A 26,376-nucleotide genomic window follows, 5' to 3' on the forward strand; every position below is an offset into this window, starting at 1 on the left:
GAGCGCAGCCGCCGCCGCCGCCGCCGCGTCCTCTCAGCCTTGCGCTCCGCCTGCTGTCTCTGCCGCCGCAGCCCGGCCCAGGAGCGCAGAGCCCGGGGCACTGGCCCCGCAGCTTACCCGCCCTCCGGGCTGCGTGGCGGCTGCAACCGACATGGGGGGCCACTGAGAGCGAGCACTCTCTCCCTTTGGCACCCCCCCGGGCCACTGGCCCCTGGACCCCGGCCAGCGAGCCTCGGGCACCTCTGGCCCCCAGTCCGGCGCCTGGCACAGCCCTCCGCTCTGCCCCTCCGGCTCTGAGCATCGTGTCCCCGCCCCCCCCGCCCGCGCCTGGGACACCTGGGTCCCCCGGCGGCCCCGAGGAGAGGGGCGGGGGGGGGCATGAAGCCGTTGGAGAAATTTTTGAAGAAGCAGACGTCGCAGCTGGCGGGGCGAACGGTGGCGGGAGGTCCCGGCGGGGCTCCGGGGAGCTGCGGCGGGCCTGGCGGGGGCGGGGGACCTGGCGGGGGCGGCGGTCCAGCCGGGGGACTGCGGCCGCTGCAGCGGCGTCAGAGCGTGTCTCGCCTGCTGCTCCCAGCTTTCCTCCGGGAGCCCCCCGCCGAGCCGGGGCTGGAGCCGCCCCCTGAAGAGGAAGGGGGAGAGCCGGCGGGGGTCGCGGAGGAGCTCGGCGGCGGGGGGCCCTGTTGGCTCCAGCTCGAGGAGGTGCCGGGGCCTGGGCCACTCGGGGGAGGGGGGCCCCTGCGCTCCCCTTCCTCGTACTCCTCTGACGAGCTGTCCCCGGGCGAGCCCCTGACTTCCCCGCCCTGGGCCCCCCTGGGCGCCCCCGAGCGGCCGGAGCATCTTCTGAACCGGGTGCTGGAGCGGCTCGCCGGAGGGGCCACCAGGGACAGCGCCGCCTCAGGTAAGGCTCATCCATCCTGGAGTAGGGGGTTGTTACCTGGTTCCTCTTCCTTGCCCTTGGACCGTGGGGGTGGCGCTCTGCCGGCAGCCTCGGTGTGGGGTTGAGCGGTCACCTGAAGTGGGGCAGCGGCCTAGGAGAGGAACGGAGACCCTTGTGCGGGAAGCGGCAGTGCCACCTTCCTCCCTGTAGCAGCCTCACCCACCGGCTGGAGACGCTGAACCTTATTCTCTCCTTAAGCCACCCTTCCTTTCTCCTGGACGTTTTACCCACAGATTCTCATGGGTGCCTGATGTTGACTACCTCCTCCTGGGGCCCCAAGTTAAGGCCTGACACACTAAGATGGAAGCTGCCCAGAGCTGATGGTGTCCCATGCCCCCACCCCCACCCCAAGAGGTGCTTTCCAAGACCTTAGGGACCTTCTAGGAGTCCCTGCTTCTGTCTAGAAGCCCCAGAGCTCAGGGCTGGCCCATCAGTGGGGCAATGCCCAATAGGCATAGGGGGCCGAAGCAGCCTTTCCGGCTCCGGCAAAGGGATGCATTGTCCTTAGCAGCTTTGGGGGAAGGAGGTGTTCTAGTTGGGGGCTGACTCAGAAGATGTTTGCTGGGGGAGAGGTGGCTGGGCAGACAGACATCAGGACCCTGCAGCACCCAGGGGGTTCTGAGCCCCTCCGACTCCTGCCCTTCCCAAGGCAGGCGTCAGCACATGGCCTCTTTAAAAAATAATAGCCACACCCTGAGAAGCTTATTCCCTAAATGATATGCTATTTCACCACTCCCGACCAGCTCCCCTAACAAGGGGACTTTGAGGAAACTGAGGCCCCAAGCTACTGGTTAGTGGTGGAGGTAGAAGACCGATGGGTCTTTAGGTCTGCCTCTCAGCATTTCCCTAAGCCCAGTAGGGTCTGAGGATGGGAGACCTGGTTGAGGGCCTAAAGATGGGGGTTTCACACTTTGCTCTTAGAACTCTGCAGGGAGCCTGGACCTTGGCATGTGGACTAGGACACCACTCCCCCAGATTTTTCTCAAGACCTGGGTCCTCTCCTTGGCTCAGCTGTCGTTGCCCTGGGGAGCTGACACCTTTTGGATTTAATTAGAAAAATATCAGACACACACAGCTCTCCTAACCATAACTTCCCGCCTACACCACACACCCTGTGTCTCTATGACACATTTCCTAGGGAGGCTGTGCATTGGACCAGAGCCTGGCTTGGAAGAGACAGAAGCTAAACTGTAGCCCCCATAGCAGCATCTCCCCCACTCTGCCCCATGTTCTTCTTCATTTACTCTGGCTTCGCGCTCCCATGAGATAGGAAGGGTGTTGGGCATCCCTACTCCTTGTTGCCCACGGCTGGGGCTCTCAGACTCACTTTAAGAAACTAGCAGGCTAGCTAGGCAAAAAGGGAAAGGGAGGCTCTATCTTTCCCCTTCCACGGGGACCTGGTGCCACACACTCTACCTGGTCTCCCATGGGGAAAAACTTTTGAATTGATTGTCACCTTATTATATGGGCTGGCAAGCTAGATCTCCAGCGTAACTGGTTTGAGGAACCTCAAACCAGTCCCAGGGTAAATGAAAATCAGCTTAACCTGCTACTCTGATACTCTCCAGTACAACCAGTGTTGTCAAGCCATCTTGGCTTCCTCCCAGGTTGTGTGGGAGGGAGGACTTACAGAAGTTACCCTCAAACCAGTCAAAAACTCGCAAACATCTGAGCAGCCCTATCTAACCACTGTGCTCTACCCTGACAAGCTGCTTGCCTCAGGCGTACTGAGCAAAGAACAAAGACTCAGGAGTCTGGGTTCCTACTCAAGCCCCAGGCAAGTCCCTCCCAGCTCTGGGCCTCGGTTTCTCATTTGTGAAGTGCAACAGTTGAAGTAGAGGATCTTGTGTTGGTTCTCCTCCTCTACCTTCATGGCTAGAATCAGAGGCCAGGGGATGGTAAGCCAAAGGATCTCAGAAGCCTCGGTTTTGTCCTGGGGTAGTGCCTGGGGACCTGGCCCTAACCTGTCCTGGTGAGGACACCTGGCTCCCTCCCTGCTCCCTGCGTGTCTCTGTGTGCCAGGCTGCCCTGCCCCACCCCAGGGCTGGCTGCAAGTCAGGGCGACCTTGTACCTGGCTGACTGGCTGAGCCAGGCCCAGATGGGGGAGTGGAGGGGAAAAAGGTGGTGAGAGCCACTCCCCTCCACCCTTCCATTATTAACCCTTCCATCTCTGGGCATCCAGAGGACACAGGGCTTCTATTTAAGGGCTTTGGGGATCAAAGAGATGGCAGTCACTCCCTCTCCCTTTTAATGGAGCTGGTTTCACCTGCTTAGTTGGAACTCAAAGCTGTTAGGTAGGGAGTAGGGAAGGGAGGAGGAATACACACACACACACACACACACACACACCACTGACCCTAACCTCTGTGTTTGTAAGTTCTTTGTCTAGAGACACTTCTGTGATCTCTCTCTGTTTTGGGGCAGATCTCAAGCTTGCTGTATTATCTGACCAGCTTCCCACGCACATTGAAGAGTAGTGGGCGTGGCCATCAAAGGGCGCCCCCTCCTTCCCTCCAGCTGCCTTGGCAGCTGCCAACCCCACCCCCGCAGCGGCTGCCCAGAACCTTCACACGTGTGTGCACGCGCACGCACGCGCGTACTTGTGTAGAGCATGACAGGGCAGGTGGCTCGGGCTCCAGGCTGGCTAAGGAGAACTCACTCTAGGAGGCAAGAGAAGGGGGTAGTGAGTGTCCGGTCGGGTTCTGGAAGTGCCTGCCTGACATCAGTGGCGCCAATTGATCTCTACAGATATCCTGCTGGATGACATCGTCCTCACCCATTCTCTCTTCCTCCCCACGGAGAAATTTCTGCAGGAGCTACACCAGTAATATCCTTTTATGGAGCTTGCAATAGGGGAGGTCAGGAGGAAGCCACTCTCCCTGCCCATGTGACATCAGAAGCTCAGTGCTTCCCTAGGACACACTCCTGGGTTTCAATTCCAAGGGTTTTACTCACAGCTGTTTGACCTTGGGCAGACCACCTAATCTCCTGGGGCCTCAGTTTCCTCTTCTGTAAAATGGAGGTAAATAACACCTGTGCTGCCTACCTATGTGGCTGCTGTGGAGATCAATCTGATAGAGATGTGGGAGTGCTTTGGAGACACAGCAGAGCCCTGTGCAAATGTAAGGTGTTATTATTCTGTTAAGGGTGCTTCTCTCCCCACTGAATTGTTGCTCTAAACATCTGGTTGCCCAGTGGGTTATTATAGGGTCCTATGTAAACATCAGGTCACTGGCTGTGCTTTAGTGGGGTCTGCTAGAGATGCTAGAGACAGGCCACTGGCCAGGCTATTCGTAGGGTCTCATGTAAGCATAGGACCTCTCGCTGAGTTATTCTAGGATCTAATTGTAAATGAGTAGAATACCATAGGCTCTCTTAGAAAACACCAGGCCTTACACTGAGGTATGGTCAGGTTTGTGGTAAGCATCATTGACCTCAGGTTATGGGCTGATCAGAGCTTGGGTGGGTCCAGGCAGGGCATCTTCAAGTGAAATTCTAATAGGCAGGATATAGTCAGATGGGTGTGGTCAACTGGGTGCCATCCCTACCTACTTTGAGCAAAAGCCCAGGCTGAGGCATGAGGCGGTTTTGGCTCCAAGGACCCCTGTACCACCCTTCTCCCTGGCCCCAGACCTCAAGGCTATTTGGGAGGGTTAAACCACCCACTGCTTCTCATCTCCCTTCCCAGTTTCCTCGGGTCTGCCTGCCCACGGCTTTTTCTTAACTAAGGGGTCAGTTTTGTTTGGGCAGGAGGTATGGAGAGCCCGGAGGGGCTGGGCCGGAAGCAGGCTTGTCTGGCCATGCTCCTTCATTTCCTGGACACCTACCAGGGGCTGCTGCAGGAGGAAGAGGGGGCCGGCCGCATCATCAAGGTGGGCCTGGGAAGAGAAGGTGGGTGAACAGGCTATTAGCTCTGGAAGGGGGGGTCCTTTGAAGGAGCCATACTCCTTAAGCTGGGTACCTGGAAGGAGAAGATGCCAGTGGACCTCAGTCTATATGGCTCCTCTATGTTCTAAGACATGGAGACCCTGCCCTGGCCCTTGCTAATAGCAATGCTTGGGATGAGATCCCTGCCTTTACCTTCTCTCTCCTTTGTTCCCCAGGATCTGTACCTGCTGATTATGAAGGATGAGTCCCTTTACCAGGACCTCCGAGAGGACACACTGAGACTGCACCAGCTTGTGGAAACAGTGGAGCTAAAGTGAGGGGGATGGGTTGGGGAAGGGGCTAGGACAGAAGTCCCCCATATTCCCCTGTTACGGGGACTGCCTCTGGCCTTTTGACTCCAATTCAGTTTTATTTTAGCCCCTTTCTCTTGCTAGAGTGTAGCACAGAGCATGGCTTCCAGTCACGTTTCCCATCCATTTATTTGTTAATCCAACTGTGTACTGGTACATATTTAACAACCAGCACTTCAGGGGGAAAAAAAAGTCCCAATTTGTAGCTTTTGCTGATTCCCATGATGTAAATTCTCCCATTGGCTGATTTCCAGCTAGCAACATGACGTCACTGAATGTGAAGTTGGGAAGAAATGTGTAGTAGTAGGCCGTTATCTAGTATTTTCACCAAATACCAGAGAGGTAAATAACTCCAAGACGATAGATAATAGCAAAATATGGTAAAACAGAATACTACCTTCTGTGGTAATAATTTGGCTAGAAGTTTATAGGACATTTTTTTATTAATGGCGATTTAAAGACCCATAGGCAGGGATCCCTGGGTGGCACAGCAGTTTAGCGCCTGCCTTTGGCCCAGGGCGCGATCCTGGAGACCTGGGATCGAATCCCACGTCGGGCTCCTGGTGCATGGAGCCTGCTTCTCCCTCTGCCTCTCTCTCTGTGTGTGTGTGACTATCATAAATAAATAAAAAAATTTTTAAAAAAGGGACCCATAGGCAGAATATCGCCAAATTTCATAATCTGTTCTCATGAGCCACTGTGAGCCAGCTTCAGGACCCCATTGTGTCAGTCTGTCCGTCCATCCCTCTGGCCATTTCAGTCTCCCCCCACTCCATTTCCACCATCACAACCCTCATTCAGACCTCATTAGCTCTCACCTGGATTATTGCCACAGCCTCTTGCCCAGGGCTTCAGCTCATGGTCTTGCATCCTCTCCCTTCTTATGCTGACACCAGAGAGTTCCTTCCCATTTGACGACATCATGCTCCTATTCCAAAACCATCCAGGGCTCCCTATTGCCCACAAGACAAAATTGCAACACCCTTGCACAGCATTCAACACTCCTGCCTCATGTCCCACGTCCCTCAGCCCCCATGACACTCCCTACACACCCTACCATTCCCTGAACTCCTGGGCATTCCCAATCCCAATTTCTTGCTGTCATGTATATGGTCCACTCCCGAAGGACCACCCTGCACCCACTTCTCTTTCTGTTGTCTTTCAAGGCCCAGGTCAATGCTGTCTTCCCGATGAAAGTTTCCCCTCCCTCGTGTCAACAAAACTCTCCTTGTACCTTTGTTATATCACCCAACACCTCCAGCCTCGTGTTAGAAGTCGCTACTTCTAACGGCATACACGTCTGTCTCCCTCCCAGGCTGTGAAATCCTTGTCGGCAAAATTCAGCAAACAAGCAGATGACCTACACCTACCATGTGCCAAGTAGTGTGCTATGCCTGGAGGGTGAAAAAAAAATTCAGGAAGAACTAAGCCCAGCCCTCAAAAGCTCTTAGTCTTGCAAAAGAGATAAGATACGCACATAAACAAATATTAGCCCAGTGTCCTACAGCAGTTGAGGCCAAAAAGTGACCTTTCCTGGTGGGTGGGGTGGATCAGAGAAATCATGGAAGAGGTGGCATCTGATTTGAGTCACTTTGACAGTTGTTCCATGCTGGCCATTGTCTCTCTTCTGACTTCATTCACCACTTTCTGAACTTGGTGCTGGTTCATCCTTGATTCAGTTCTGATAATCCCTGCTTGACGGTTGCCTGCCTGGCACTCCATATGCATGGCAGGACTTCCTGACGCCCAGCTGTGTCCATGGCAGGATCCCAGAGGAAAGCCAGGCTCCCAGCAAGCAAGTGAAGCCACTCTTCCGTCACTTCCGTCGGATTGACTCCTGTCTGCAGACCCGAGTGGCCTTCCGGGGCTCCGATGAGAGTGAGTGTGTACATTAAGATGGGCAGAGCTTCCAGAGTGGCTCTGAGGGCCCCTTGGGGTCTCTGGGTCTTGGGCATCCTCAGTGCAGTCTCCTTGTGTAGTAGAACCTGTCCTTTTCACAGTCTCTTTTCAGAAGCCAACCATTTTAGGGCTAGGGGTGAGATGGGGTGGGAGACTAATGTGCTCTGGAGGGGGCTGTGCCAGTGCTGCCATTCTGCTTTCTAATGAGAAGCCACTTCCTGTCTCTGCCCAGTCTTCTGCCGGGTGTACATGCCTGACCACTCTTACGTGACCATACGCAGCCGCCTCTCCGCATCTGTGCAGGACATTCTGGGCTCTGTGACAGAAAAATTGCAGTACTCGGAGGAACCTGCAGGGCGTGAGGACTCCCTCATCCTGGTAGCTGTGGCCTCCTCCGGAGGTGAGGCTCAGAAAGAGCTGGGGTGGGTAGTGGAGTCGGGGGGGCAGGAGAGGAGAAACTCAAGCCCTGGGGCAGGGGCAAAGAGGAATTCTGGGCCCTGGCTCCTCAAAGTGCGGTCCTGGGACCAGCCACATTGAGCATCACCTGGGAACTTATTAAAACTGCAATCCCTGGGATCCCTGGGTGGCACAGCGGTTTGGCGCCTGCCTTTGGCCCAGGGCGCGATCCTGGAGACCTGGGATCGAATCCCACATCGGGCTTCCGGTGCATGGAGCCTGCTTCTCCCTCTGCCTGTGTCTCTGCCTCTCTCTCTCTCTCTCTATCATAAATAAATAAAAAAAAAAAATTTTTAAACTGCAATCCCTCAGACCCTACTTCAGACCTGCCCATTCAGAGTAAGCATTTTAACAAAGTTTCCAGGTGATTCCTGTGCATACTAAGGTTTGGGAAACACTGGTCCAAAACACTTGGATTCTGATCTAGGTTCTTGCCTCTGTACTCATCTTGGGATCTGGTTCTTTAACCTCACAGAGCATCTGAGGATGCTATGGTTTTGAGGCTAAAACACATGCAGTGGGCCTCCAATCCCTGTGGAAAGGCAGAAAGCCTGCAATGTAGCCAGAGCCCTTTTCTTCTGAGGCAAGGAAAAAAATGTTCCAGTGTCATGGGGATGATACAGTGAGGGAACAGCTGTGGAAGAATGTTGGGAGTAAAAAGGAGGTTACGAACACAAGAGAAATCATTATTTGAAAAAGTTCAGATAAATATGGCATAAACTGGTGATAACACGAATCCCATGAGTCTAGAACATGTTCGTGCAGGGTTAAGAGTTTCCAGAAGGGATGGAGACAGTGGCTGGAGTGTGGGAGGGTGCAGGTGGCCGGGGCTGAGGCAGAGCAGCTCATTCTCCTGCAGAGAAGGTCCTTCTCCAGCCGACTGAAGATTGTGTCTTCACCACACTGGGCATCAACAGCCATCTGTTTGCCTGCACCCGTGACAGCTATGAGGCCCTGGTAAGAACTCTGCCACAAGGCCTGGGCTGGGAGCGAGGGCCCAGAGGGGCTATGGGCAGAAACTCACAAGCCCAGAGTGGAGTCCAGCCCCTGTGGCCCTGCCTGCCACCAGATGCCCCTCCCTGAGGAGATCCAGGTCTCCCCGGGAGACACAGAGATCCACCGAGTGGAGCCTGAGGACGTTGCCAATCACCTTACTGCCTTCCACTGGGAGCTGTTCCGATGTGTGCACGAGGTGGGGACTGTAGCTAGTGCTGGGCTGGGGACCTGGAGGGAGAAACATGCCAACATGGGTGGTCTGGAGATGGGCAATGTGTGCAGCTGAACCTCGGGATTAGAAGGTTGGCTGCCAGGGTATCCTGGGGCAATTCACCCCAACTCACCCTAGATCATCTAAGCCTTATATCCCTGATCTGGGAGGAAAAAAACAAGAGCAAAGAGGGAGACAACCCCCCCCCCACCTTAGTAAGGTGGGTCTTACATAGAACCTGATCCATGGTTAGTATTTTTAAACTATTCTCTATTAAAGAAAGAATATAAGGCAGTTACAATAATGTCTATCAGATGGTTCAAGGACCTGGCACCTAGTAAGTTCTCAATAGAGTGGTGTATTATTAATGTTGCTTCCCCCCCCACCCCTGTCTCTGTTGCAACCCGGCTTGTCCCCGTTTCTTTCTCTTTGCAACCCCTCCCTCTGCCACCCTCTGGCCCTTCCCTCCGTGGGTACGCACCGACACCTGCCACCTGCCTGCACCCCCCCCCCCGCCCCGCCCCGCTGCCACCATGGCCGCAGCTGGAATTCGTGGACTACGTGTTCCATGGGGAGCGCGGCCGCCGAGAGACAGCCAACCTGGAGCTGCTGCTGCAGCGCTGCAGCGAGGTCACGCACTGGGTGGCCACTGAGGTGCTACTCTGCGAGGCCCCAGGCAAGCGCGCACAGCTGCTCAAGAAGTTCCTCAAGATCGCGGCCATGTGAGTGTGGCCAGCCGGCTGGGGGTGGGGCAGTGGGGGGGGAGTGGAGGGGTTGGGGGGTGGAGGCCCCTGAGCGCGCACTGACCCCCGAACCCCTCCCCCACACCCCCGCAGCTGCAAGCAGAACCAGGACCTGCTGTCCTTCTATGCTGTGGTCATGGGGCTGGACAATGCTGCGGTCAGCCGCCTGCGGCTCACCTGGGAGGTGATGACACCGCTGCCCTCTCCTCCCCCCACCGCCTGTGCTGGCCCTGCTCGGGATCTTGGCCTCCTGGGTTCACCCCAGTGCGTCCCCTGCGCCCCTGCATCCTCTGCTGGCCACCAGGGAGCCTCTAGAGGTGCCTGGACAGAAGGAGGCTCCCCCTTCTGGCAGGTCCAGCCCCAGGGCATGTAGCTTGGCTAATGGACCCTGTCCTTGGGCAAATTAGTAAAAAGCTAGAATCCCCGTGGGAGGGGGGTAGGCAGCCCAGGCCAGGTCACAGACTTGGATAACTGGATTTCACCCAACACTCAGTGAGGCCCCTAGTTCATGGCCAATGCCTGAGCAGAGAGGCTCCAATTCTTCGGAATTTCATTCCTCTAGGCAGCTTCCAGCTCCCTAGACGGTACCAAGGGCTGGCTTTATTTCCCCACCTACCAGCTGGCCAGCCCCATGCAAGAGAGCCAGGCCCTTTCCCCCTCTGACACCTGAGGATTAGCCAGAGATGCCATGAAGCCCAAGGAGCTCTGCTCTGACATTCTTTCTCCTTCCTTCAACCTCTGCAGAAGCTGCCAGGGAAATTCAAAAACTTGTTCCGCAAATTTGAGAACCTGACAGTGAGTGGGTTCAGCTCTTTTATCTGCTCCTGGACTTGCACCCCAAAAACCCCCTGTTCCCATAAACCTTCTTCCTCAAACTTCCCTTCAAGGTTTTCAGCGCCTGAGACTGCCCCCACCCCATGCTGGGAGGGGAGGTGGGGGAGGATTGCTAACCAGTTTTCCATGGAGGAGGGAGGAGAACAGTCAAGCCCCTCTCTACCTCACCCCCAGCTAGACACCCGTGCATACCCCTCTCTGATCAGAGATGGATCTAAAGCAGGGGGATGAGGGAGGAGTACAGGACATCTTTAAGGTCCATGGGAACTATCCGTCCCTTTACTTCTCTTCCCTGGAATATCAGGACCCCTGCCGGAACCACAAAAGCTACCGAGAAGTGATCTCCAAGATGAAGCCTCCTGTGATTCCCTTCGTGCCTCTGATCCTCAAAGGTGAGAGTCACTCTTGTGCTCTTCTAGCCACATTCTCCATGCCTCACTTCTGGCTCTGGCCCCCTGTTACTCAGCTCAGAGTGCCTACCTGAACAGGAGACCCCTAGTGAGGGATGTGGGGGAGAGGGAGGGCCCTTTGGACCTCCTCTTTTCTTTCTCACATATGCTTCTCTTCTATCCTCTAGACTTGACTTTCCTGCACGAGGGGAGTAAGACCCTTGTCGATGGTTTGGTGAACATTGAGAAGCTGGTGAGTGGCCTGCCGGCCCTGACCCAGGAGTGGGGGCTGGCATCCCTCCCCTTCTCCTGGCAGCCCCCTAAAGATAGCAGCCTTCCTCTTCGGTGCCCAGCTTGCCTGACAGACTCCTGACTGTCCCTGGTGGCATTGCTGTGGCAACCCGCCCACAGGGTGGCAAAGCTGACAGGCAGCTGGGGCTGGGACAGGGATGGGGGGGAGGTGCGCAACACTACCTCTCCTCCTGCCCATTACACCCCTCCTTTGGTTCTTCAGAGACCCTCCAGAATTTGACCCTGGAGGGAGTAGGGTAAAACCAGCAGAGTTGGAGAATGGAGCAGGGGGAGCGTTAGAGGGGGGAGCATCTTTCCATACCCTTTTTAGGGCTCATTCCTTGTCATCTCCCAGCATTCAGTGGCTGAAAAAGTGAGGACAATCCGCAAATACCGGAGTCGGCCCCTTTGTGAGTACCCTGGCTTCTGAGAGCTTTGCAGGCAGAGCTCTGAGTTGGGAGGGTTCTGGGAGGAGTCCCTACTCAGTTCTTTATCTCCTTAAACTTGTCAGCTCTCCAGCCTCTCCTTGGCCTCCCCAGGGGCCCTTATGCCCAACACCTGTCCCAATCCACACCACTGTCCTCTGGCTGGTATGCATGTAGAGCAAGAAGGGAGGCTGGGAGCCTGAACACTTCTCTCTTGTCATGCACCCAGGCCTGGATATGGAGGCGTCCCCCCATCACCTGCAGACCAAGGCCTATGTGCGCCAGTTCCAGGTCATCGACAACCAGAACCTCCTCTTTGAGCTCTCCTACAAGCTGGAGGCTAATAGTCAGTAAGAACAGAGGTTCTGGTTGGCGCCTCACCAAGGTCCTCGGGCACCTGGCACTCAAGCACTTTGCACGATGTCCCAAACCACCTCTGACATCTTTCTGCTGGAGCAACTTCCTGCCCCTTAGGAAAGAGTCGGATGGACTTACCCCTGGACTCATAAGCCTGTTCATCCTGCTGAAGTCCTCTCCCCTTTGCTCCTTCAAGCCAAAACCACATTCTGCTGGTTCCTGCCCTCGCAGGGAAGGGGGGCACTGTGCTCCTTCCTCTGTCTTCTCCCATTGAGGTCCGTTCTAGAGATGGAGTTTCCAATCTCCTCCCTAGCAGACAGGAAAGCTGCCCACCCTCCTGTCTCACAGAGTGGAATTGTGGGAGGGAATTGGCAGCTGTCTTTTCCACCCCTGTCCGCCTTCTCCCTGGTCAGGGCTGGGAGCCCTGGATGTACCCCCCTGGAATATTATATTGCCCTTGTGTCTGTGTGTGTGTATGCCTGTCCCCTTTAAGAAGCAGGAATGCATCTGGTAATTGAGAGAGGGTGATGTGTGTAGGGTTTGGTGCTACCCTGGTCTACTCTGCCCTGTGATGGTGTGGGGTGCTTTCCCCACCCCCACCACTCCCTGCTCAGCTCCTTTTGCTGCCCTGCATGCCCAAGCCTGTGGGTGAAGCTGTTCGCGGGGCAGGGGGCAGCAGCAGGTGGGAGGGGTTACCCGTCAGCCCTTGTGAGTCCCCAACTCAGGCTTCCCCAGGTGTCTGGGTGGGGTCCAATGAGAGGGTAAAAGATGCTCAGGGAAACACAGGCCTAAGCTGCCTGCAGGACACTCCTTCTGCATTGCAGGGTGGAATGTGGCGGTATCAGGAGTTGGGGGTGTCTGCTGCCCACACTCCTGCTTTTGGAGTGTCTACTGCTCAGAGGGGAGCAATCAACCCCCTTCTGGCCCTTCTGTGGGACACCCACAACATGGTCTCTATCCTTCCCCCTGTCTTGACTCCTCCTGGGTCTTCCCCATCCGAGCTGGGAGGGGGTGGACCCCTGTACCTGGGCAGGCAGCCCCCAGAAGTGAGGGGAGTGAATGGCCAAGACCATAAAGGCAAAACTGGACTGTGGTGATGCCTTTAATACCTCTCTGTCTTCCCACTGTCTCCTGCATGGGCCTCCAGGGCCGAGGGGCACAGGGCTCCTGGCAGCTACTGGGTGAGGTTTCCTGGCACAGCCTCATCCCTCTTCTCTCTGGCCCACCTCTCTCCTTTCCGAAGAGGCAGTGGCAGCAGCAGCCAAAGCAGCTGCTGCTCCTGCTCTGGGGGTGTATATATTTTTTACCAAAAGCTCTGGAATTGTAAATTTATTTTTTAAAATTCAAAGAGGGGAAGAGCCTTGTATCATATGTAAACATTGTATCATAGGTTACGTTGTACAGTCCCTTTTATACAGTGGTCTGTCTTGTTCCTGCCACAGAAAATGTGTATGGACTCTCCCCACCCTCATCCCCACCTGCACAGGCACCCTGTCTCACCTCCTCCATCCCTTAGGCAGTGACCACAGGGCCCCCTCCCACTCCCTGTGCCCTCCCTGCAGCTGTCCTGCACCTTTCTCTCCCTATGGCCATCCTTCCCTCCTGGTTCTGCGTGGCAGCCTTCTCACACAGCTCCCATTTCCCTCCTCAAGCACTGGGCTCCACTGGTCCGGTCTCAGCTGCTGCCCACCCCTAACCTTGATGCCTGACCCACTGCTCCCCAGCTTGGCCAGAGTGAACCGTGTGTCCTGTACAGGCTAGGTTGTCTGCAGAAACCGCTGGGTGGAGAAGAAGCTGATAAAGTCTATGAATCAAGCTGCTTGCCGTTCTCCATTCTGTTTCTCTGAAGCTGGGGAAAAGGTGAGGGAGGGAAGAGGGGGGAACCCCCACTCAGTGCACTGGGCCCATCAGCCGGGCTGTTCTGGACTAACTCAACATGTGCATGAGAGGGAACGGTGCCAACCTCATGAGACTTGTCACATACTGACTGGAAGTGGAAGTTTGAGTCCTTCCATGTTCTAGGTGCCATAGACGTGTGACCTCATTAAATTCTAACACCAGAAGGTGGAAGATGGTAGCTGGGAAGTCCTAGTGGAAGGTCAAGTTACAGGCGAGTGAGGGGGGAGTACTGGGCCCCCTAATGGTGGTCTGTCCCTGCAGGGGACACCCACCATACACACCCACCAGCCACTACCCAGACAGGGTGCATCATTCACACAACCAACATCTACCACTTATGCTAAGATGGGGGGCTTCTAGAGCCTACAGTTTGGCTCTAAAGAGAGCTTAAGCTCTAGGAGATGACATGTATTCAAAAAGCTACACAGAAGCCCTTAATCTTCCCCTTGTCACACATCTCTTATTTGCTGTCTTCTACATCTCAGAACATGGTCCTCTCATCTACCCACCCAGGTTTTCAAGGCAAGAATGCAGGACTTGGCCTTGAGGCTTCCTTCTCATCCCTCCCTCATCTCATCAGTCAGTCCTGCCAGCTCCAATTCCAGAACATGGCTGGTCCACTTCTCTATCACTCTTCTATTACTACCTAGTGCAGACTACTCACCAACCTCCACTGGATGACCACATCAGCCTCCTACCTGGTGTCTCGGCTTCCTCTGCCCAGCCCAACCCTGATCCAACCACTTGGTTCTCACACTGTAGCCAGATTGCTCTGTGAAAAACCTAAAGCAGATCATGAATGGCTAAAATTAAAAACAGAGGCAGGGACACACACCTGTGTGGCTCAGCGGTTAAGCATTTGCCTTTGGCTTAGGTTGCGATCCTGGCATCCTGGGATCGAGTCCCACATCAGGCTTCCCATGGGGAGCCTGCTTCTCCCTCTGCCTATGTCTCTGCCTCTCTTCCTGTGTCTCTCATGAATAAATAAATAAAATCTTAAAAACAAAACAAAACTTGGCAATACCAGTATCAGTAAGGATGCGGAGCAACTGGAATCTTTATACACCATTGGCGAGAGTATAAATTGGTACAGCCACTTTGGAAACCTGCTTGGCAGTGTCTACTAAAACTAGATGTACACCTAACCTATGACCCAGAATTTCCACTTCCCAGAGAAATCAGTGCTTATGTCTGCCGAAAGACATGGACAATAGTGATCATAGTTTTTTTTTTTTAAGATTTTATTTATTTATTCATGAGAAAGAGAGAGAGAGAGGCAGAGCGAGAAGCAGGCTCCATGCAGGGAGCCCGACGCGGGACTCGATCCCGGCACCCCAAGATCACACCCTGGGCTGAAGGTGGCACTAAATCGCTGAGCCACCCGGGCTGCCCTAGTGATTGTAGTTTTATTACAATATTTAGTTTTAATTTATTTATTAATGACACTGAAACTGGAAAAAGCTTAAATGGCCTTCAACAAGTGAATGGATAAATCAAGTGTGGTATATTCTTACCATGGAATACTGCATAGCAATAACAAAGAACAGACAACTACTACCTGCATGAATGAATCTCACAAACATTATATTGAGTAAAAAAGCCAGACACATAAGGCTACAAATTGTGGGATTCTATTTAAGAGAAGTTCAAGAGCAGGCAAAATTAACCTATGGGGATAGAAGTAAAAATAGAGGTTACTTGATGGGAATGGGAGAATGTTGACAGAAAGGGCATGAAGAAGCCCTCTGTAGTGATAAAAATGTTCTATATCTTTTTCTTAAAAATTATTTATTTATTTATTTGACAGTGAGGGAGAGAGCACAAGCAGAGGGAGCAGCAGGCAGAGGAAGAAGGGAGAAGCAGGCAGAGGGAGAAGCAAACTCCCCGGTGAGTAGGGAGCCCATTGTGGGACTCGACCCCAGGACTCTGGGACCATGACCTGTGCCAAAGGCAGACGTTAAACCGACTGAGCCACCCAGGCCCCCCAAAAATGTTTTGTGTCTTGACCTGGGGTAGTTATGTGTGTATGTATTCACTAAGGTGTGAGATTTATACATTTCACTGTAGATATTTCAACTAAAACCATTCAGATCATTACAAATTAAAATCTCTTGCTGATGACACATTAAAAATCAAAATCCAGGCAGCCTGAGTGGCTCAGCGGTTTAGCACTGCCTTCAGTTCAGGGCCTGATCCTGGAGATCCAGGACCGAGTCCCATGTCGGGCTCCCTGCATGGAGCCTGCTTCTCCCTCTGCCTGTGTCTCTGCCTTTCTCTCTCTCATGAATAAATAATAAGATCTTTATTTTTTTTTAAATAAGATCTTTAAAAAAAATCAAAATCCTTCCTCTCTGACCCCATCACTTACCCCCTCTCCTCTCACTCACCCCACAACAGCTACATTGACTGCTTTACTGTTCCTAAACTAACACCCAATCCTGTCTAAGGGAATCACCTTTGCTCTTTCCTGAGCTTTCCTGATCATGCAGATCCCATCTCACCCACCCCTCCCTCTCTTTCCCCTACCCCCCTGTATTTTCTTCAAGGTACTCATCACTCCCTGACATCATATTTACTTCTTTGTGTATTTTCTTCATGCCTACTGTCCTACAAGAATGTCAGCTCTTAGCTCCATGAATGTCTTGTTTGCTCTCCAGAGCCTAGAATGGTACCTGGCACAGAGAAGGCATTCAATACGTATTTGCTGAATGAATAAATTAGGTTGGTTGAAATAGTATCTGTAAGAGTGGGCAAGACACAAGATGGGATTGAGCCAAAGAGATTCACTATTGGTCTGGGGACGGGGTGGGGGATCATAAAAGAAAGCTTCTTGAAAGACATGACCTAGGACTTAAAGCAGGGCTGTTTTTTGTTGTTGTTGTTTGTTTTTTTAAGGTTTTATTTATTCATGAGAGACAGAGAGAGAGAGAGGCAGAGACACAGGCAGAGAAAGAAGCAGGCTCCCCACGGGAGCCTGTTGCATGAGGAACTCGATCCCAGGACCCTGGCATCACAACCTGAGCCAAGGGCAGATGCTTAACCACTGAACCACCCAGGTTCCCCTAAAACAGGTTTGATGGCCAAAGAGTGGAAGTGGAAAGTCGGGTAAGAGGCATTGGGAGGCACTGCTCATCAATGACCACTCCAGTCAAGCAGACTGGTCAGTGCTTCCCTTCTGGACTGGTCCCCAGGGGATCCAGATGTGTGAGGGCTGCACAGGTTCTGGCCTCCTCAAAGGGTTCTGATCCCACCCTGAAGGACTCCATGCCCTGGGGCAGGATTCTAGGGGCCAATTCTTTCTGTCCCCATTTCTCTACCCCAGGGAGGACAGAGAAAGTGGTATGGGTTATTTTCCTTGTCCCCATCTTCGCCATCTTCAGACCCCTCCGTCATCTGCTCCCTTTCAGGAGTGATGATGAGGACTGACATTTGGAAGCGTGTCCTTCGCCCAACCCACTATGCTTGGCTCTATGTAGGTTCTCTCATTTAATTTCCAACAAAGAGGTTGGTTCTACCAGTCTCAATTTCCAGATGAGAACTGAGATCATGAGAAATTTCTCATCAGAGGTACAAAGAGACCAAGTCTCACAGCTAGCAAGAATTTGAACTGTTATTCTGACTCCAGAACCCACTGTTTATCTACAACAATCCCCAGAGCTTGAATAACTGAGAAATGTCCATCTTGCACTCACCAGGCTGCAGTGGCCACTTGACTATAGGTAGGGGGTGGAGAGACTATCCTTTCTGGTCCCTTTCTCCACTCTGCCTGAGTTCTGTCTCGCTGTGCGGAGAGTGGTCGAGACATGAGATGTGATCAAGGGCTCTGTGGGCTGTGTGGGGAGAAGACGAACTCACTTAGTAGCATTGTACAACCAAGGCTAGTCTAGCAATGAACAAAAGGGTGAAAATGATCTGGAGTGGTCAGAGGACCAGCACAATATGCTGCCCTCCTGATCAGGTGCATAGGAGAGTGAAGAACGTAAGTAGTGCCCTTTGAATCCACTAGGTGTCACCACCAAGATTACTTTCTCTACACTTGGGGACAGGGAGGAGGGTAGAATATTTCTCAGGGGAATATTGCATCTCTCATACGGTCTATCCCCAGGCATGAGTCAGAAGTTTGACCAGAATAGCTTGTATCTTCCATTCTTCTCTTTCTGGTGACTCTTTCCCATTTAGCATTTAAACCTTCTCAACTCCCTATTTTTAAAAACACTTCCCTTGACCCTGCAGGCCTTTTCCAGCTACCGTCCCCTCTGTCACTTCCAGTTCAAGGCCAAACTTCTGGAAAGGATTGTCTCCACATCCTCATTTCTCATTCATTTCTTTTTTATTTCCCCCAACATTTCTTTCTTTTTTTTTAAAGATTTTATTTTATTTATTTATTTATTTATTTACTCATGAAGACACACAGAGAAAGGCAGTCACAGGCAGAGCGAGAAGCAGGCTCCCTGTGGAGAGCCTGTGTGGGACTCAATCCCAGGACCCTGGGATCACAACCTGAGCCAAAGGCAGACACTCAACCACTGAGCCACCCAGGTGCCCCTCCCCCAACTTTTCATCTCAAATTAACTCAAACACAGGAATCTTAAAGATTAGTACAGTGAATATCCTTAAAACCTCCTATATTTTATAATTATCATGTTGCTAAATTTGCTTTTGTTATCTCTTTCCCACTTTTTCTCCCTCTTCTCTCTTTACACACATACACACACACACACTTTTTCTTTTGCCAAGCTATTTGAAGGTAAGTTGCAAATAATACCATTTCACTACTAAAAGCCTCAGCAGGAACCTCCTAGGAATAAGGACAATTTCCTACATATCCACCACAGCATTATCACGCCTAAGAAAGTCAGTAGTAGTTCTACAATATCACCTAATATCTAGTCTCTGTTTGATTTTCCCAGGTTGTCTCAAAAATATCTTTTTAAAAACTTAAAAAAAAAAAAAAAAAGAGAGAGGAGTACCTGGCTGGCTCAGTCAGTAGAGCATGACTCTTGCTTTTGATCTTGAGGTCTTGAGTTCAAGCCCCACGATGGGGCTAAAGATTACTTAAAAAAAAATAAATCTTGGGATCCCTGGGTGGCGCAGCGGTTTGGCGCCTGCCTTTGGCCCAGGGCGCGATCCTGGAGACCTGGGATCGAGTCCCACGTCGGGCTCCCGGTGCATGGAGCCTGCTTCTCCCTCTGCCTGTGTCTCTGCCTCTCTCTCTCTGTGTGACTATCATAAATAAATAAGAAAATTAAAAATAAATAAATAAATAAATAAATCTTAAAAAAAATCCTGATCCAATCAGGGCCCATTCATTGCATTGGGTTCTTATATCCATTGGTCTCTTTTTAATATAGACTAGCTCCTTTTCTTCTCTTTTTTTTTCCAATGACATTGACTTTTTTTAAAAAAATTTTTATTTATTTATGATAGTCATCACAGAGAGAGAGAGAGAGAGGCAGAGACACAGGCAGAAGGAGAAGCAGGCTCCATGCACCGGGAGCCCGACATGGGATTCGATCCCGGATCTCCAGGATCATGCCCTGGGCCAAAGGCAGTCGCCAAACCGCTGTGCCACCCAGGGATCCCAACATTGACTTTTTGAAGTCTAGTAGAAATGTCTTGTAAAATGTCCCAAATTCTTGACTTGTCAGATTGTTTTCCCATGCTCTTGTTTACTTCTACTTTCACCCCCTCTAATGTAATTTATATTTTTCTAATAGTCACACTTAAAAACTAAGAAGAAACAAGTGAATTAATTTTAATAATATATTTTCTTTTTTAAAAATTTTTTATTATTTTTTTATGACAGTCACACACAGAGAGAGAGGGAGAGGCAGAGATACAGGCAGAGGGAGAAGCAGGCTCCATGCACTGGGAGCCCGACATGGGATTCAATCCCGAGTCTCCAGGATCGCGCCCTGGGCCAAAGGCAGGCGCCAAACCGCTGCGCCACCCAGGGATCCCAATAATATATTTTCTTTAACTTAATATATATTAAATAATGTTATTTCAACATGTAATTGATATAAAAATACTAATGAGAGATTTTACCTTTTTTAGTAATAAGTCTTTGAAACCTGGTGTTCATGTTATACTTGCAACATATGTTAATTCAGACTAGCCACATTTTAATTATTCAATAGGTACATGTAGCTAGTGGCTCTGAAATTGGACAGCATAGTTTATTCTAGTGGTTTTCTGGAGCTTAAATATTCTAGAGGAGAATATAGGTGATGTTGTTAATAACATTATACCAGGTGGCAAATAATGCCAGGTTGGCTCACATCAGTGATGGTAGAGTTTGTCAAGGAGGGATTGCTAGATCTCTCCATGAAAAAGATACATTTTTTTTTCTCTCTTGGTTGTTAGTATTTGGTGATTTTTGCATCTTGCAAATATCCTGTTTATCCCAATCATTCATTCGTGTTAAAAAGTCATTTTTAAATGTGTTGTATAATTTTTCAATCGTGCAAAAAGTTTAAAGACTAATATAATGCACACCCATGTCTCCACCATCCAGCTTAAGAAATAAAACCATGCCCTGCAGATGAGGTCCCTGGTACCCATCCCCTGTCACATCCCCTTCCTTTCTCCCCAGAGACAACCAGTTTCATGAGTGTGGTGTCATTTCCATGTTTCCATAAACTTTTACTGTGTTCATATAATCTCAAAACAATATAGGTTTTTTTTTTTTTGCATTGGGGAGTAACCATTTTATTGAGATATACTTCACATACAGTAAAGTGTAGTTCCATGGCTTTTAGCATAACCAGAGTTGTGTGGCCATTGCCATAATCAAATTTAGAACTTGTTCATCACCTCAAAAAGAAATTGTACAAGAGTATTCTATAGCAGCATTATTTGTAACAGACAAAAAGTGGAAACAACTCAAACTGATGAGTGGATAAACTAGAATGTGGTATATCCATAAAACGAAATGTTATTTGGTCAGAAAAAGGAATGAGGTCCTGATACATGGTACAACAGGGAAGTACCTTGAAAACATTATGCTAAGTAGAAGAAGCCAAGAACAAAAGCCCAAATATTGTATGATTCTCATTTATAGGAAATGTCCAGCATAAGCAGAGGCACAAAGATAGAGAGTAGATTAGTGGTTGCCAGGGGACAGAGAGTGGATTAGCAATCAGCAGGAGATGGGAGGAAAGGATAATTGGGAGAGGCCATTAATGGGTATAGGGTTTCTTTTTGGGGTGATGAAAACATGCCAGAATTAGTGGTTGTGGTTGCACAATATCGAGAATATACTGAAACCCACTCAACTGTTCATTTTAAAGTTATTAAGATGGTTTCTGGTTGTGTGAACTTTATTGGCTTGACTTGTACACTCATCACTCCAATCTCTGCCTCTGTCTTCACATGACATTCTTCCCTGTGTGTGTCTGAGTCCTCTCTTCTTCTTCTAAAGACATTAGTCATTGGATTTAGGGCCCACTCTAATCCACTTCACCTCATTTTGATCCGCTTGACTTCAACTTAACTAATTTTATCTGCAAAGACCTTACTTCCAAATAAGGTCAAATTCTGAGGCTCCAGGCGAGCGTGAATTGAGGGTGGGGGGGGCGGGACACTGTTCAATTCACTTCAAGGTCCTTTTCACAGTGCTTAATTGGATTGTCTTTTTATTATTGAGTTTTAAAGGTTTTTAATATTCCCATGTTTTAAAAGTTTTTATAAATACTGTCCTCCCAGGTATAGTGTTCAGCAACTTTACCCTCTCAGCATCATGCTTGTGAGATTCACCCAGGTCAATAGAAGTAATTCTAAAAAAAACAGAACCCAAACCATAACTCCAGTTTGTTTGGTTTTGTTGCTTTTTCATTCTTCAACCCACTGCATCTGGTGTCCACCCTCAGGATTCACTGAAACTGTTCTTGTCAAGGTTACTGATTCCCATGTTACTGCATCCAAGGGACACTTATCTAACTGTTCTTTCACTGGCATTTGATATTTCTGACCATTCTTCCTTCCTGAGCACTTATCACCACTTCCAGGACACTACGCTCTCAGGATTTCCCTCCATCCTATTTATCTCAGCCTCCGTTATAAGCCTTCTCCCTCAGCTTGGTCCTTGCATGTGGGGTGCCTTGGCTCTGTGTTAAGCCTTCTTCTCTTCTCGCTATACACCTGGGCTTAGATTTCATCAATTTCATTCTGTGTAGGGATCTATTGCTGCATAACCAACTATTCTAAACTTAGTGGCTTAAAACAACCACGGTTTTATTTTTTATTTTTTTAAAAGATTTTATTTATTTATGAGAGAGAGAGAGAGAGAGAGAGAGAGAGGCAGAGACACAGACAGAGGGAGAAGCAGGCTCCATGCAGGAAACCTCACACGGGACTTGATTCCGGGTCTCCAGGATCAGGCCCTGGGCTGAAGGCTGCACTAAACCGCTGAGCCACCCAGGCTGCCCACAACCACTGTTTTATAACTTCTCGTGATCCACCAGCTTGTTAGTAGCTTGGCTGGACAGTTCTGCTGTCTTACTTGGGGGGTCTCATATGGCTGCAGTTAGAAGTCTAATGGCAGCTAGAACATCCAAGATGGCTGGTTTGCTTGTCTCATACTCTAGTAGCACCACTGGAATACTGGGATGGCTGGAACTCTCTTTCTCCATGTCCAAGCTTCTCTCTCCAGATGATCTCTGTGGCAGAGTAGTTGATTTATCATGTGAGAGCTTACGGGTCCCAAAGGCAAGATTGTAAGCTGCCAGGTCTTCTTAAAGCTTAGTCCTGTACCTGGTACAGCATGACTTCTGCTGCAGTAAATAAAGGTTGTCACAAGTCAGCCCAGATTTGATGAATACGAGGGTTGATAGGAGCCATCTTTGGAAAGTAGGTACCATAGGTTAGAAGTCCCAAATGGCCAGGATTGCTCTTCTAAGTTCCAGATCCAAATGTGCAGTTGTCCACTGGACCTCTCTTGCCTCCTTCCTCACCAGGCTCCTCAGGTTCATTCACAGCCCTGGCCTCTCTAAGCTAAGTGTTGGTATCACGTGCACACAGGAGTTTAGCCAGAAGCTTGGGAGTCATCTTTGGCTTCTCCCTATCCTTGGCCCTCACATTCCACTTCTTAAATATCTCTAGAATTACTTCTCTCCATCTCTATTGCTCATACCTAATAATGATCATAGCTAAGATTAGTGGGTGCTTTCCAAGTGTGAACACACTTTGGACACATTCCACAGTCTTATCTTCATTTTGTAGATGAGAAGCCTGAGGGTGGTAGAGGTTGAATAAATTGCTCAAAGTCTCACCCCATTCAGTAGTGGGGAGAACTGGAACTTGAGCCCTTTGGCTCTGGAGACAGGCAGCCTTGCCTCCCAAGTCTTTGTGTCCAGCTGGTGCCAGCTGGCACTCAGCGTAGGCAACCATTGCTTCTCTCTTAGATGTCCACAGCAGCCTCTTGTCCACAGGTGTTTCTGCCTCTGATCTGGCCCCATCTAATCTATCCTCCATCCTACGGTCAGAGAGATTTTTCTGGAAGGCAAAAGGGGTCATGGCACTACCCCACTTAAACCTTTAATTGGTTTCTCTCTCACCCAGAAGAAAAAATCTAACTTTTCATAACAGATAATAAAGTCCTTCATAGATTGGCTCCTGTCAACCTGACAGTGTACTCTGGGGCAGTGGTTTTCCACGGGGGCATTTTGGAAATTTGTGGAGGCTTTTTTGCTTATCACAATGATAAGGATGTGGTATAGGTATTTGGTAGGCAGGGGTCAGGGATGCTAGAATGCTGCAATGCAAGGGACGCATCCACACAACTAAGAATTATCCTGGGCTCCTCATGGCTCATGATTGGACATTCCATGTGAAAATTCCATTTATTAAAAAAAAAAACAACAACCCTATCTAAGCCTATAACCTATATCCATTAACTCTATACCCAAGGGAGGAGGAGACAGGCTTATTTATGATTCACCCTTACCAGAAATAGAGCCCTGTACTTCTTTGGGGGTCTCATTTTTGTGAAGGAGAATATTTTGTTAAAAATACCCTGTTGAGGAGGTTCTGAGGTGTTTCCTTTTTCCATGAGCCACTGGCAAAAGCTCAGGTTCACACAGTTAGGCAAATGTCCCTAGAGCAAAAACCTGCCTCAGTGTTCTACTTACCTCTTTCTAGAAACCCTGCCTTTGCTTACTTTGTTTTGAATTCCTTACATTTTTAGATTTTATTTATTTATTCATGATAGACAGAGAGAGAGAGAGAGAGAGAGAAAGAGAGAGGCAGAGACAGGCAGAGGGAGAAGCAGGCTCCATGCAGGGAGCCCGAAGCGGGACTCGATCCCAGGACTCCAGGATCACGCCCTGGGCCGAAGGCAGGTGCTAAACGTCTGAGCCACCCAGGGATCCCTTAAGATATTTTTCAATATTATTCTTTTGTTGTTTTGGGGGAGAAGTTCTCCCAGGTACTTGGCCTGTCACATTATCAAAAAAAGGGGAGTACAAGCATGGATTATTTCTGCACAAACTTAATATAATCTGTCCTTTTTTTAAAAAAATATTTAGGGGATCCCTGGGTGGCGCAGCGGTTTGGCGCTTGCCTTTGGCCCAGGGCGCAATCCTGGAGACCCGGGATCGAGTCCCACGTCGGGCTCCCGGTGCATGGAGCCTGCTTCTCCCTCTGCCTGTGTCTCTGCCTCTCTCTCTCTCTCTGTGACTATCATAAATAAATAAAAATTAAAAAAAAAAAATAAAAAATAAAAAAATAAAAATAAAAAAAATATTTATTTATTCATGAGAGACACACACACAGAGAGAGAGAGAGAGAGAGGAAGAGGAAGAGAGGCAGAGACATAGGCAGAGAGAGAAGCAGGCTCCATGCAGGAGGCCCGATGTGGGACTTGATCCTGGTAACTCCGGGATCACGCTCTGAGCCAAAGGCAGATGTTCAACCACTGAGCCACCCAGGCGTCCCTAACCTGTCCTTTTTATGAATAAAATTACTGGGTTGCTTTGTGTTGTTCAGAACTTTACCAAGAGTCTTTCACCATTTTGGAAAATCACATCACAAATGACAACACAGGACTACTTGGTATGGGCATTAATAGCACAGACTCTGGAGACAGTTCGCTATTTTTTTTTTTAAGATTTTATTTATTTATTCATGAGAGAGAGAGAGAGAGAGAGGCAGAGACACAGGCAGAGGGAGAAGCAGGCTCCATGCAGTGAGCCTGACGTGGGATTTGATCCTGGGTCTCCAGGATCATGCCCTGGGCTGAAGGCAGGCACTTAACCGCTGAGCCATCCAGGAATCCCACAGTTCGCTATTTTGTAGGTATGTGACTTCGGGCAGGATGCTGTGTTTCAGTTTCCTCATTTGTAAATTGGGGGTAATAGTACGGACTTCAGAAAGTTATTTTGAGGATTACATGAGTTATGACATGTGAAGTTGTGCCAGTGTTACACAGTAACATGATGTTAATTAAACGTCAGATGTTATGACTTCTTTCACCTAATCTCTTGCCTTTCTCATAAATTCGAGCCCTAGTCACATCAAAATGCTTTCAGTTTTTGATTCTTCTCGTTTTGCACATAACCTCTCTCTGCTCTGGAATGGTTTTCTCTCTCCTGCCCCTGCCCAATTCTTATTTTCCCATTAGGCCTCACTTAGATGTCACTTTCTTTCTTTCTTTTTTTTTTAAAGATTTTATTTATTTATTCATGATAGTCACAGAGGAGAGAGAGAGAGAGAGAGGCAGAGACACAGGCAGAGGGAGAAGCAGGCTCCATGCACCGGGAGCCCGACGTGGGATTCGATCCCTGGTCTCCAGGATCGCGCCCTGGGCCAAAGGCAGGCGCCAAACCGCTGCGCCACCCAGGGATCCCAGATGTCACTTTCTTCATGAAACCAATGTCTAGTTCCCCAGGGGAGATGTCCCTGTATTCCACCCCAGCGGCTGCCTTTATCATAGAACGATATTATAGAGAATGGGGGAGGGGGATACTTATATTAGCTACAGTGGGCAGGGAATGCCTCTGAAGAGGGGCCATTTGAACTAAGTCTTGAAGAATGAGGAAGGGGCATAGTAGAGCTAGCACAAAAGTCTTGAGAAGCCATGTATTTACTGTGTTTCAGTGATAGAAAGCAGGTCCACACAGTATACGGTGAAGAAGGAGACAGGATGGACATGAAGTTGAAGAACTGGGAGTTTGGGGCTACCATCTCTCTGATTCAATCACCCCACCTTCAGACATGCTGGACTACATACCTGAACATTTTTACCTTTGCACCCACTGATCCCTATGCCTGGAATGCATTCCCTGCCTTCTCTGACTGGTAATAAAATTCTATTCGTCCTTCAAGGCCCAGTTCCATTTATGAAACGTTCTCCCATTCTTCAGCAGGAGTTAATCCCTCCCTGTTTGACCTCTCTCAGCACATACATCCCCATGGCACTAATTACATGCTGACTCGCATCTCAGCTAGCTGTTTACATCCACTCTACCCACCACACAGTGAGTTCCCTGAGAACAGAGGCTGTTAGTCACCTCTGTAACCATCTTGTGGTGCCTAGCCCACAGCAGGTTCTCAGTGAACACTGTGACACTGACTAGTGGGTGCTGCCTAGTACTACTCATGGCAGAACAGAAGGAAAACAAAAATAAAACAACTTATGGTTTATCACATGTTTTTCCATTCATTACTTGATTTGAGCCCCCCAACAACCCCATGAAACAGT

The 26,376-nt window shown here is 50.0% G+C and overlaps 2 protein-coding genes across 7 annotated transcripts in view; both read left to right on the forward strand.

Moving 5' to 3' along the window:
• On the forward strand, nt 1-25,999 carry RAPGEFL1 (Rap guanine nucleotide exchange factor like 1). 5 transcript variants are annotated; one of them, XM_077853112.1, is made up of 15 exons: nt 1-898; nt 3,687-3,765; nt 4,675-4,810; nt 5,042-5,139; nt 6,942-7,054; nt 7,308-7,475; nt 8,391-8,488; nt 8,601-8,723; nt 9,282-9,460; nt 9,575-9,665; nt 10,226-10,276; nt 10,620-10,707; nt 10,893-10,957; nt 11,327-11,405; nt 25,773-25,999. In XM_077853112.1, exons 1-15 carry the CDS (start codon nt 379-381, stop codon nt 25,826-25,828), a joined length of 1,944 nt encoding a protein of 647 aa, XP_077709238.1. In that variant the 5' UTR covers nt 1-378; the 3' UTR covers nt 25,829-25,999. The 5 variants fall into 5 exon arrangements, with proteins under 5 accessions (XP_077709238.1, XP_077709239.1, XP_077709235.1 ...); XM_077853113.1 differs by having other exon boundaries at nt 11,351-11,405; XM_077853109.1 differs by lacking the exon at nt 25,773-25,999 and adding an exon at nt 11,650-13,592.
• WIPF2 (WAS/WASL interacting protein family member 2) overlaps nt 13,800-26,376 on the forward strand; it is a 66,352-nt gene continuing 53,775 nt past the window's right edge. Inside the window, exons 1-2 of one of the 2 annotated variants that reach the window (XM_077853124.1) lie at nt 13,800-13,887; nt 15,484-15,563. The gene's annotated coding sequence lies outside the window, so the exon portion shown is untranslated. The remainder of the gene's footprint in view (nt 13,888-15,483; nt 15,564-26,376) is intronic. The other variant, XM_077853128.1, reaches the window with a different exon arrangement.

Source organism: Canis aureus, chromosome 16, assembly GCF_053574225.1.
Source record: "Canis aureus isolate CA01 chromosome 16, VMU_Caureus_v.1.0, whole genome shotgun sequence".
Taxonomy (NCBI): domain Eukaryota; kingdom Metazoa; phylum Chordata; class Mammalia; order Carnivora; family Canidae; genus Canis; species Canis aureus.

Coding starts and splice junctions, on each gene's coding strand:
- RAPGEFL1 (XM_077853109.1), top strand. CDS start 379: ATGAAGCCGTTGGAGAAATTTTTGAAGAAGCAGACGTCGCAGCTGGCG. Junction 3,766..4,674: donor CTGCAGGAGCTACACCAGTA/ATATCCTTTTAT, acceptor CTAAGGGGTCAG/TTTTGTTTGGGCAGGAGGTA. Junction 9,666..10,225: donor GCCTGCGGCTCACCTGGGAG/GTGATGACACCG, acceptor CAACCTCTGCAG/AAGCTGCCAGGGAAATTCAA.